Here is a 12,542-nt window from a genome sequence, read left to right as displayed (position 1 = left end):
TGAGGTAAACAGAGCAATTCAGGCAGCAATTCATTCACTCGGGCATAGTTAATTGGAGGTGCAGAGCTAAACAGCACATGACCGCTACAGGGTTTCTAGTTTCAGCAGAGTTACTCCCCAAATTAGAGGTAGATCGATCCCCAGGCTGGAGATATCGTCCTGCCTGTGCGGTTTCACTCGCTTGAGCTTGCCCATCCTAGCGACGCCACCATCACAACGGCACAAGGTTTCGTGTACCTGCCTGTCCATGACATGTCCATAGACTAACTTATATGCACATGACTGGAAACTAGATTTAAGAGTTCTAACAGACTTCCGTCTCAAATTTAAGACATATCCCCATGCTAAAGAGCTCCTGGTAGAGGAGCTTTGCACCATAGGGCACGTTGATCCTAACAATGTTCTCTGAAGACTTGCAGAAGCCGCAGTACGGGCCCCGAATCTTTTTCCCTCCCGGGACACACCTCACGATAACATTAGCCACCCGCTCACATGTCTGGCAGACGTGCATCTGGGAGAAGTCACTGAGCATGAAGAGTCGCTCATGGAGGTTGGCAGCTGCCCCATGGGCGAGGAGGCAATCACGCTCCATTTCTCCAAACTTAACTCCGCCAAACCTTTTCCTGTCGGCGACAGGCTGCCTTGTGAGTGGATGCACTGGCCCAGTGTTCCGGAATTTCACCTTATCTTCGGCCATGTGAATCAGCCTCTGGTAAAAGGTAGGTCCCATGAAAATCAAGGAGTGCATCCTTTCACCTGTTCGGCCATTGAGAACACTTTCAGCTCCCCATCTTGAAAATCCAGCCCTGCAAAGCAACAAGATACATAAATATTGTACATTAAGGCAATAAGTGACAGAAAAAAATAAGTCTGTACCCGAAGAAACTAGCTAAATGCCTAAATCATTCTAATTCTGAGAGGCTGTTCCCTGCAACATTATGCTTGATGATCTAAAGATGCTCACTAATGCCAACATGTCAGTGCATGAGTACACTCACAGCTTCATATCTTCTAGTGGTGATCCTATGGTTGTTTCGGTTGGAAAAAAAGAAGCATCAACCATTTGATGCCAACATGCTCACTAAGCTGCATCAATGATTTAAAAAGCGACATACTTCCACCATTTGAAGCACTATATAAAGATGTCCACATATGAAATGCCAAATGAAATAACAATATGTAAACCTCAGGAAACATGTAGTACATGTTTACCCAATCGACCAATATATAAAAGATGAGGCTAGCCATCCAATTTATGCAGGCCATTCTGCTAGTTTCACTTGTAACATTTCACTTATGTGCACATGTCTTTTTCTCCCCGTGCATGTGTCTTTTCTTCCCCTTATTTCTTTTTCTTTTGCTCTATGTATAGTAAGTAGTAACTACCGGAGTCCAAAGCATACAACGCATTAATGATTCACAAGATTCTTATAAATGTAACTTAAAAAGTGCCAGTATGCTTATCTAGTTACAAAGTTCAACTAAAAGTGGCTGACTAAAATGCTCAACCCTTTGAAAGCATTTCATCTATTTGTCTAGTGTGCAAGAGGCTGGTTACTGAATTAAGGAAAGCAGCTAATTCATCCATTAACAGAAACACTTACTTGTGCAACTGTTCTGCGATAACATCAACTGATGCTGTGGTGAATGGTGTAGCATATCTCATTGTACCTCCGAGGGCTATTCCCTTCCCCAACGCAGCTTCAAGCAGCTGGCCAGGGGTTTGCCGTGTTGGAAAGGCATGTGGATTTATCACAATATCCGGGACTATTCCTTGGTGAGTAAATGGGAAGTTCTCCTGAGATTCTAGAAAGCCAACAACACCTTTCTGGCCATGCATGCTGGAAAACTTATCTCCAAGGCATGGTGATCGAACCTGAAATCAGATCAGCCACAAAACATTATATGGCAACAAAAACAAGCACATGCTGTGTGAATGTGAAGGTACAACAAAAAGGACAGAGATGTATACGCATTCACGACATTATTGAGTTGCCCAATTAAGAGTTACTCCCTCCAGTCACAAATAAGTGTCGTTTTGGATATCGACACGGTCTCAAGACACAACTTTTAACTACTAATTTTTGTTGTGATATATTATAAAACATAGCAAAAATATACTATTATGTAATTACTTTTCGAGACAAATTTACTCATATCATTTTCAAATATCCAAACTCAGCACATAAAAAGTAATTTGTAATCAAAGATTGGAATGGTTGACTATACGCAACCCAAAATGACGCCTATTTGTGACTGGAGGGAGTACTAACTGGTGGTATTACAAGTTTTTATCAGAAAAATTAAATCTGAGGAAAATGGAAAATGGAGTCAAGCTACCAGCCCAAGCAGGCCATCTGGGCCCATCTCATCTCTCTAAATTCAGGGTCTTATCTAGCCCTCCCTCTCCTCCCTGATGACAACTGTAAAGAGGTGTCCAGCATCAGATCCACTTCCCCAAAGACAAGATCACCTAGCCACCGCCCTGGATTCCCAGGTTTCCTCCCTCCCTCTCGGTGATGACTTAATAACCAGCTGCATGAAGTCAGATAAACTTAGGGCTCCAGAATAATACTATTTTGTACAATCTATCACACTCCTAAACCAGAAAAGTCATGCACATGACATTGGTCCAAACAATCCAACAAGCTGTCATTTTGGTCTTGACATCGCTGCAGCCTCCAAATATAATATTAAACAATAATATCATAGCAATATTTTAGCGTAAGCTGTAAGAATACCAGTAGTGGTACGAAAGTGGCCCCAAAACTTAGCAAATTAACAAGACTTGATGGAAAGGGTTTATGGGAAATGTGTGTGGGTGGGGTGGGGGTTGGGTGCCGCACGGGGGAGGGGAGGGGGGAGGGCGTCATTTAAAATTGGGAAAGACAATGCAAGCATGGAACGAATCAAGTAAACTGTTAGCCCCACAAAAGGTTAATAAATTTTAGCAAGTTCTAATTTAAGCATAAGAGGATGAAGTATGGTAGAATCCCTTAATACAATGAGATGAACTCTCTGAGGAACCCATGAGTGCACACTGATGCTTATTTTCTTATTTCCATTACCCTTATTACTTAAATGGCAAGAAAATGGGGTAGATAATTCATGATTCTAAAATGGAAAGAGCAATAGTGCCAACAATAATCTCTCAAGAGCCAGATGATTATTGAAGCATCAATTCACTAGTTCGCTGAAGCATGCTATATCGCTAGGCACACAAAACGGGCAAAAACCCAACTAAGTAGTATTGCAGTTGCAGATGGTTGCTGTCAGTCAATCAGTGGAACAGAGAGAAATCAAGAGGAATGTGCAGTATTCTATTGTCGAACAAGTAAGATTAGTATATTTGCTAGTGAAGTCAAGAGTTCAAGGAATGTGCTACATAATTGATACTTCTTTGCTAAAGATAAACACCATTTACCTGTCTTAGAGTAACAACAGCAAAATTCTTTCCTTCATCATTTGCTGAAAGCAATACTTTTTGTACCATTCCCTTTTCAGTATGCTTCAGCTTAATACTGTGGTCTTCTCCAGTTTCCGAGACTTTCCCGATAACAATGTCATTGGTCTGAAGACTTGCACCAATGTAGGGAAAGCCATCATCATCAAGATTGTCGACCCTACCTCTTTTGCTTTCCATTTTTCCAAAGTCTATTTTCTCCTTCAATTTCTGTCGTCTGGGGAATTCTTTGTTGTCTACTTCTGCCTTGTAGCTCCTGAGGTGCTCAGTCCTAAACATACCTCGTTCAAGAGAAGCCCTATTCATAACCAGTGAATCCTCTTGGTTAAAACCCTGATGAACATTGACTGCCACAATCGCATTTTGGCCATTGAAATATTCTGGTCTAGCAAAGTCATCTTTTCTTCCAAAAGTATAATCTGATCTGCCAAGACAGTCAGCTATAACAGTTTTGAAAAGGGGTCTCTGAGGATAATATAGTTGATGAGAAAGAGTATCAACTCTGATGCCAGGATTTGTTGTAGAGTATCCAATAGCTTGCTGTGAATGTTTTTCAGATTGGTACAGTACCCTCCGAGCAAAATTGTGGTTTGCAAAAGGAATAATACCGCAACTTAATCCCAGCAGAAAAGAAGGATCCAGCTCACAATGAGTATAACAAGATATCACCTCTCCTTCACTCCCAAACAAATGCCTGATGCCCCAGGCACATTGTATATCTTCCTCCTCTTCAACACCAATGAACTCGATTATTTCTTGTTGCATTAGTTCCTGGAAAGAGTATGAACGGCCCTTTGGTTTTCTGATTTTATTAAGATTTTCAACCACAAGAAGGGGTCTGAGGATTCGCCCTGCATCAGAAAACACACGAACTTCCTTTTGGTGCTTGTCCCATTTGATTTCAACCTAATCAGATGAAACAGGAAAATAAGAAACATTATAAAGGGTATCTTGGTGTGAAATGTTTGTATATACTGTGGAGGTGTAAACATATTAAAGCAGCCGACATCCTCTTGTTTGTGCATTGAGGAAAGGATGCAATCTAAAATTACATGACTCAAACACAACATTCGAGTTAGGCAGTGCATGTACGGCAGCTAGCTGGAACAGGAAAGTAAAAGGCAGAATGCGGTTTGGAAAAAGATAATCAGCAAAGTAAGATAACAATAACTTGATCACTTAACAGGAAAAGATTTTAACTTCTTTATTTCATTGGCCAAACTGTGCAAAACATTTACTCTCAAAAATAGATCATTACACAAGACAGAGCATCAAGACGCTCTACAAGATTGCAACGCAGAAATTACAAGCCATGAACTACGGCAAACCATTATTACTCAAGCATGTTGGAAGAAAGTTCTTTGGATCCATGATATACTGAACATGAAGATTTAACTTCAGTAGAAACTATGACAAATCATTAGGAACTCTACCAAAACAAAACATCGTACGGATATGGAACCTGAACGCCAAGTTCTTTGGATCCATGATATACCGAACATGAAGGTTTAACTTCTGTAAAAACTATGACAAATCATTCGGAACTCTACCAAAACAAAATCATACGGATATGGAACCTGCACGCCAAGGATCCTGGTAAAAGCTTTACATAAGTTAAGCAACAAGCCTCTAGCCATGGAAAGAGCAAACCTGTGGATCGATCAGACTGCTGCGCCTCATGCACCTTAATCGCAAGACAAATGAAGCTGGGTCAGTACAAGACCCTACCCAGTTGCCATTCAGAAAGATCTTGTCCATTCTTGGAACCTCCTCAGTAGGAATTTCATCCAGCTTATTCATTCCACAAGAAATGAAGCTGTCAATCAAAGGCTGCACCACCCTAGAGCTAACAATAGCAGTAACAGCCAGATTTTTCACAAGTCCACAGTTTTCACCATCAGGAGTGGACATAAAACACAGCTTTCCCCAGTAGGATGGATTCCTGTAGGTAAGGGGTTTCAAATCAGTTTACACTAGGGACATACAAAAGCGAAGGATGGACATGCAATACTTGGTTTAAGAAAAATATTACTTACGGATATCTCGCGTCACCAGCTTTCCCAGCATAAGCAACCCGCTGACGGGTTTTCCTCAAGTCTGACATCATTTGAAGAGGATTTGTTCTCCTTAGAGTCGCAACAATTCCTGAGCACCGTTCATTTCTTTTGTAGGGATGGCACCACGAACCAGTGGAGAAGGCACGGTTTAGACCATTAGTAACAATTGATGCATCCAGATAACGCTCAAGCTCCTGTATATCACGGTCACTATTCAAATCTCTCTGAATAGTCTGAATCATGCGTCTCTCTGCATGCCTAATATGCGCCCGAAGTTCTCTTCCAAGCAATTCACCAGCCAGATCCAACCTCTTGTTCCGGAAATCATCCTTGTTATCACATTTACGCTTCCCAGTGAAAGCCATTAGCAGGCATTTCACCATGTAACCTAAGAAAAGTGCTTTGTTCTTATTTCCACTAATACCAGGAAAGAGATATCTAGCAACGTAGTCATCGAAGGGCTCTGTTGGAGGAAATTTGGAATTTTTTATCAACTCATCAACATATTGGCGTGCTTTATCTGATTTACGAAATCCTTCACACAATTCATCAGACTCTTTAATAGTTGCAGATATTGTGTTGATAACAGAAGCATCACAGTCTTGCATATCTATCACATCAAAGGCTTCCTTATCTGATGATATGCCTAACGCGAAAAACATCAACCAAATTGGCATAGTCCCATACAAAAAGGACATGGAAATGATTTTGCTCTCACTGAAATCTGCACTCTTTGTAGATTCAACTAGTTTTACATATATGCGTTGTCGTTTGATTTCAGACATAAAAGAGACAGTCCAGCAAGGTCGGTCAGTAATCCAAATCCTGCTCAGGCACCTTTGCTCTTGAGCAATGAATATCTGCAGGTTTGAAAACGATAGAAACATAATGAGATTGAAGAAACGTGCTATATATGGTACAATTTCACTACGGCAAAGGTTGCTACTTTGACAGTCACTCCCCAAAAGGAAACTCCAAATTAACTTAGCAAATTGTTAGCTCTCCAGCTTACTATTTATACCTTGCTGAACATAACCATGAAACAATCTCAGAGTATGTAATCAGCAAATCCTCATCGTCCATATAAATAATCATCAACCATAATAATAGAATCTCCGTCATATGCTATAATAACATATTGCAGCACACTGAGGCCACATATGCATATAGTACCAATAGCAGACCAACTCACATGGCTGGTTTGCCGAAGTTAATTCTTCTGTTAGCCCCCATGTTTATATGACTAAAATTCATGAAAACTGTAATAGTCATTATGTTTGGTGCTAGTGCTTTCACAAAAAGATATCTGGACCTTTTTCTTCCTCCTAAGATCTAACAGAAACACACATATAAGACTTTGCCAATTGAAATTTAAGAAACCTCGCATCCCTGTAGTCTCATCTTAGACTACAAAAAAGGATGCCTGAAACATGCGATGCTTCAATCATTCCGCGTAATACATTAATGAATAATGAAACAAAAAAAATAGAGATCACAGAGTTATACCTTCTCCATTCCCTTGACCAAAAAGTATCCACCAGAATCGAACAGGCAGTCACTTTCCTTGAGGTTATGCAGCAAGCATAAATTTGATCTCACCATAACCGGAAGGCGGCCAATATATATCCAATGAGTTTCATTAATCAAATCTCTTTTTTGAACAAAACCATCATTCCCCGTTTTAGACTTGTCACTTTTCTCTAAAGAATAAACCTGATACAGTTGAGAACACTTCAGATAATCAGGTTACTATAAGACCTAAGCAAATCTGAGTAACAGTGTGACACCAATACCGGTGCCAAAACTTCATGTCTCAAGCTTCATAATGCAAAAGGAGATAAATCAGTGCAATGTTGCTCGGAATAAGAAAATGTATTGACATAATAGTTTGAATAGAATCCAGTGTGTAAAAAATAAGAACTACCCGTGATGATGACTGCTGAACAGTTCCGGAAACACCAATCACCCATCCGGTCCTATGCTGGTCCATTTAATGTTCAACAATGGGCCATCTATTACATTGATTAGGGTACTGGAGAATAATATGACTACTAAATGAAATGCAGACAACATCAATTTTGCTCAGTAACGTAATAGATAGATAGCCAAAGTGTTGGTTTATAGGGTTAGCTTATGAGAGCAAGACTGGATTTTGTGTTGCCTACAGTACTTCAAAACAGGATCGTGTCATCCATACCGAAGCATTTTGTAATTCAACTTTTTTCATCATTGATTCTATAGTTCGTATGCACGTGTGGCATTTTTTTAAGCAAATTACGGCATAAAGAATAAGTAATTGACGTATAAAGGTATGAAAATACTCAGGACCTGAATATTCACTTCTACTTTCATTTTGGAAGCATATGTCATATTCTGGAGGCGTGCATGCCTCGGCTTAAAATCAATATCAACTTCATCTTTGCCAGACCAAAATACAGGCTTTTCAAGCTTCACTCTCCCAAACTTGACGATGGCATGCTTCCAGCCACCTGATCCTTTCTTTGAAGGATCATAACCAGGTTCAACAATCACTTCCCCCAGCGAATCAAAAAGCTCCTGGAGCCCATGCGAGACAAACTCATTATAGGAATTTATCTGATGGCTAATCAGACCAATTTCATCAAAAAAGGACCTTGATGCTTCTTTGCAAAACTTCTCTAGGCTTTCCAAACTCATGTCAATTGGAGCTTGTGCATGCGGCTCGAAAGAAGACTTTCCTTTAACGTCATCACCAAGAGATGATTTTCCCTTCATATCCACATCCATGGAAGACTGCCCTGCGTCAACATCTATAGAAGACTCCCAGTTTGCCTCATCCATGTTATATGATTTTCCCGCTCCATTGTCATCCATTATCATAGGCTCCAGGTCAGAATCCGAACCATTTGGAGATTTTCCACTGCCCTTTGGTGGCTCTTCCATTGCACAAGCACCGGCAGGTAATACCCTATCAAGTATAATAAATTCGTCAAAACAGTCAATTGGAAACTAATAATTTCAATTAAAAAAACATGCCATATAGAGTGCACTGTTAAGATCCAGAGATTGAAATCATTAATCATTTATTTAGAAAAAACGCTTAAGAGGCGCATGAGCACTTGCATGCAGCATCTTCCCAAAAGTTTGGATACCTCGGATACCTCAGGATGATGTTGAACGATTTATACAGCTTGCGGTACATTGAGCAGAGTTACATGGACACATGTGTCCAATTTTTTTTTTTTTTTTTTTTTTTTGCCAAATCAAGCACCCCGAATCCGAGTCAGAATCTGACTATTATTTAGCGTGTCCAAAATTCTCTAGCCAAATTGGACACACGAATCTGAGTCGGATTCCGACACAGGTGTCCAGTGTCCAGGTAACACTAGCACTGAGTTGCACAGAACATAAGAAGAAAGTGATAGCACAAATCAGATAAATCCACCTTAACTTACACCAATGCAAACACATAGGCAGAAAACAATGCAATACAAACACCAAACCCGTGGCTTATCAACATTCTGGCTCACAATCATCACTGAGTCACAAACTGAAGGAACTGAGCACATGCCACACATCGATCGTTTGCACAGGCAAGTCACAACAGATACCCAGATATATGCCGCTGACTTATCTCACTTACACAGTACCGAGTTATCATGAGGCGGGGATTCAGTTGAACCCCGAATTTTTTTGGAAAAATGAACTGCATTGGCTAGCGAGAAGCTCTGCAGAGTCAACTAATGTCGGTTTTGCGCGCTGAAGAAGAACCTAAACGAACCACTGGTGGATGTATTGGATTAACAGGGCACCACGCAGCAAACAAACCCACAACCAGCTGAAAATGGAAACCAACTCTACCAAGGGAATCCATCCAAGTTCCGATTACCTACCAGGAAAAGAAGAAATCAATCCACGTACGTCTGGATGGATGTCCACTCAACTAGACCGGCGGCAGTGGACTGAGGAGAGGCGGGTGGAGGATCCGGCGGTGGGAGGGGGAGGGGGACTTCGGGAGGCCGCACGCGCACTGGACCCCGGAGGGGAGGGAACGCGGAGGCCTCACCGGAGGCGGCGTCCCGGAGCAGAACCCTAGCCCGCCGGGACGATGACTCAGGCGTTCGATGCGTTCGGAGAGTGGGTGGGGGGAGGGTTCTGTCTCTGCGGGAGAAGCGCCTCGAGACGGGGAGGGTTTAATGGGCAGGTGCGACGTGGTTCCTATTAAGTAACTGCACCGTAACGTCATCACTGACATGCGGGCCATCTCTCAGTAGGCCCTGCATGTCAGCGGAGACGTCAGCCGTAAGAGGATCTCTCTCACCGGCGTCGCCGGTGGTTCTGACAAGCGGGCCAACCGGTCGGAAGTGCTCTGGGGGGCCCGATGCCAGTGGGAAGCGGATTCTATCGGCGGAGAAGGATCGGCCATCCATAGTTCGCTGCAGGACATCCAACGGGAGCTGCGCTGCTTCGAGCGGATCAAGGAGGGCCGCCTGGGATCTTCTGTGCGCGATCACGGTTTAGCGTAAGTTAACAGGAACGAGTGACTACTCGACGGCCTCAGATGAGTAAGCTCAACCGATGGGATACCAAGTGTCGGACTGAAATAGAAGAAACCGTCAGGAAGAACCACAGCAGCAGCGAATTGATTTGCAAAGTACATACATAATCAACGATATATATACGTTGATAAGACAGTTTCAAGCAACAAAAGGCTCGAAGCACTCAGTAAATAGCAAATGTATATTACACAAGGCCTGATTGCCCGATAATTCAGTTCCACTCACGCTTGACAATAAAGCGCAGTGGCCATTTGAAAGTCAAGGATATGCTGCATCCAAGATCTATAAGTTTATAACAGAGGCGTGCAAAAATAGCATCGATTCTTTGCCTTCATTCACTGCGTGACACGTTCGGTATTTCAGGCTTTCGAACCATCAGGATTGCTTCCCAGGTTGCCTCCAACTTCGAGCATGGGCATGAGGCCTCCACCATGCACCCTTCCCTCGGGCACAACGAGCCCAAAGCGCCGGCTCCGGCTCCCTCCTTCCTCCCGTCCGTCTAGGCCGCACGAAGCAGAGGGCTTCAAAGAGCCAGGGACCAGCACATGACGCGGTATCAGGAGCTGGCCGCCGCTCTGCATGTCTCTCGACGAGTCGACGCAGTCCGACCACACGCCACGGCCGGAAGACGAGATGGCATGGTCCATGCTGCTACCCGCTGCTGAGGAAGTAGAGACAATGCCGTTGAAGAGGCCAGGCCCGACCATGCTTCTTCCCTGTCCGGACTCAACAGCTTGCTTGGAAGACATCAGGGTTGCATGCGCAGCGCATAAACCGCTCCTACCCCTCGCAAACTTCTCGCAGCCGGTGCTCCAGGCGCATCGCTTCCCGCCACCATGGGCCTTGCAGAAGTCTGTGCTCCCCTGTGCACTCTTGTCGCACCCATCGAACTTGCAACGCTTGCCACCACCGTGCTTCACACAGCAATCAGAACGACCACGAGCGCTCTTGGTGCACCCGGGAACAACGCAACGTTTGCCCCCTCCATGCGCAACACAGAAGCTAGTTCCACCATGAACACTCTTAGGACAGATGCCGCCTCCCTCAAAGAGACACCTCTTCCCGCCACCATGCCCTTTGCAGAACGGCGTGCTGCCCTCAGCGCCTCTGGTACAGCTTTCAAACATGCACCTTTTGCCTCCACCATGGGACTTGCAAAAGATGGTGCTTCCTTGTGCTCCTTTACCGCAGTTTGGGTACTGGCAACGACGACCGCCTCCATGTGAGATGCACAGCCCATGCTGTCCTTCAGCACTCCGAGTGCAGCCCTCTATCCTGCACCTCTTCCCTCCACCGTGTTTTATGCAGAATCCAGATTTCCCCCTTGCTGCTTTCACGCATCCCTGAATGCCACACCGGCTACCGCCACCATGAGCAATACAGAACTCTGTCTTCCCCTCGGCGCTTTTGGTGCAGCCTAACTCTTGGCACCGTTTTCCTCCTCCATGAGCTTTGCAGTATGCTGTTCGGCTCTCAGCACCTTTATTGCAACAAGGCTTTTGGCACCTATGACCACCTCCATGGGAAATGCAAAGACCTGATGCACCCCTTGCGCCTTTTGAACACCCATTGGACCTGCACTTCTTTGGATGGCGCTGATGACTTCTCTGCTCCGCACTAGTTGTACCGGCTACTATATCAGATGTTGCAGCAAAAGAACAATCAGTTGTCATGGACAGATCAGGGTTAATCTGAACCTCGTGATTATCAAGCAATCTATCATGATCTCCTTCAGCATCACATCCAGTTACAGTGTACTGTTGTACATCGGTCTCCGGAAATGTTCCACTTAGACCAAGACCATCTGATCTTGGCGCAAACAGAAGTGGCAGCACATAACCACCTAATTTCCTTTTGGCTGAAGTTGATCCCTCGTCAATAAGTGGGAATACAATACCATGTTTTCTTGCATGTGAATACTTCTCACTGCCACTCGCTGTCATGGGTTGTAAATTTCTTGAGCTGCATCTTGAAAGACCCAGCATTAAACCAGGATCGGTTGTGGCACAATGATGGGTAAGCAACATTGCAGATTCACAACCTTTGTTTCCACCAAATGAGTGACTTTCAGCAGAATATACATTTGGCGTAGGCCCGAGTCCAAGGACCAGCCTGCAGCCATCATCAGGAACAGCCAAACTTTGATCGTCATGCTGACATGATTTTCTAGAATTTTGTGCTGTTTCTGAGCTCTGGAGGCAACCCAAGTTCACTGCTGATACAGCTAGGTCTTCATTCCTGCAATTCATTGCAGCCAGTTCAGCCTGGGAGAATGAAGAAGTAGCTATGTGTTCCTTCCCATGAAACCAAAGATTTGTCATGTTGAGGTCCATCCTGCTGAATATAAATAATGTAGGATTATGATAGAAAAAGAATTAACTGCTGTTCGAGACCAGATGCTTCGATCCAACCATCAGAATTCAGAACCCCAGCTTTACAACTTCACCACTGAGGAAGCACATAGTATACACGAAATGAAAATAC

At 43.6% G+C, this 12,542-nt stretch overlaps 2 protein-coding genes across 3 annotated transcripts; both read right to left on the bottom strand.

Annotated features, from left to right (window-relative positions):
• On the bottom strand, nucleotides 1-9,703 carry LOC133887914 (DNA-directed RNA polymerases IV and V subunit 2-like). Of its 2 annotated transcripts, XM_062327928.1 has the most exons (8): nucleotides 9,393-9,702; nucleotides 7,849-8,467; nucleotides 7,027-7,233; nucleotides 5,500-6,380; nucleotides 5,114-5,405; nucleotides 3,425-4,369; nucleotides 1,605-1,876; nucleotides 1-806 (listed from the first exon to the last, which is right to left on the bottom strand). In XM_062327928.1, exons 2-8 carry the CDS (start codon nucleotides 8,440-8,442, stop codon nucleotides 305-307), a joined length of 3,693 nt encoding a protein of 1,230 aa, XP_062183912.1. In that variant the 5' UTR covers nucleotides 8,443-8,467; nucleotides 9,393-9,702; the 3' UTR covers nucleotides 1-304. The 2 variants fall into 2 exon arrangements, with proteins under 2 accessions (XP_062183912.1, XP_062183913.1); XM_062327929.1 differs by lacking the exons at nucleotides 1-806; nucleotides 1,605-1,876 and adding an exon at nucleotides 2,346-2,535 and having other exon boundaries at nucleotides 9,393-9,703.
• Nucleotides 9,704-10,194: 491 nt separating this feature from the next.
• LOC133887915 (uncharacterized) lies at nucleotides 10,195-12,542 on the bottom strand. Its single transcript, XM_062327930.1, has one exon. The coding sequence runs from the start codon at nucleotides 12,389-12,391 to the stop codon at nucleotides 10,418-10,420; it is 1,974 nt and encodes a 657-aa protein (XP_062183914.1). The 5' UTR covers nucleotides 12,392-12,542; the 3' UTR covers nucleotides 10,195-10,417.

This window comes from Phragmites australis, chromosome 13 (assembly GCF_958298935.1).
Source record: "Phragmites australis chromosome 13, lpPhrAust1.1, whole genome shotgun sequence".
Lineage (NCBI taxonomy): Eukaryota > Viridiplantae > Streptophyta > Magnoliopsida > Poales > Poaceae > Phragmites > Phragmites australis.
Note: the sequence above shows the minus strand (reverse complement) of the source record. Positions and strands in the feature narration are given on the sequence as shown.

Bases quoted from the DNA above. Each gene is read 5' to 3' on its own strand.
- LOC133887914 (XM_062327928.1), bottom strand. From the start codon at position 8,442: ATGGAAGAGCCACCAAAGGGCAGTGGAAAATCTCCAAATGGTTCGGAT. The intron at 6,381-7,026 runs GTATAACTCTGT...TCAAACCTGCAG, and splicing joins TGGTCAAGGGAATGGAGAAG to ATATTCATTGCTCAAGAGCA. The intron at 807-1,604 runs GTAAGTGTTTCT...GTTGCTTTGCAG, and splicing joins ATCGCAGAACAGTTGCACAA to GGCTGGATTTTCAAGATGGG.
- LOC133887915 (XM_062327930.1), bottom strand. From the start codon at position 12,391: ATGGACCTCAACATGACAAATCTTTGGTTTCATGGGAAGGAACACATA.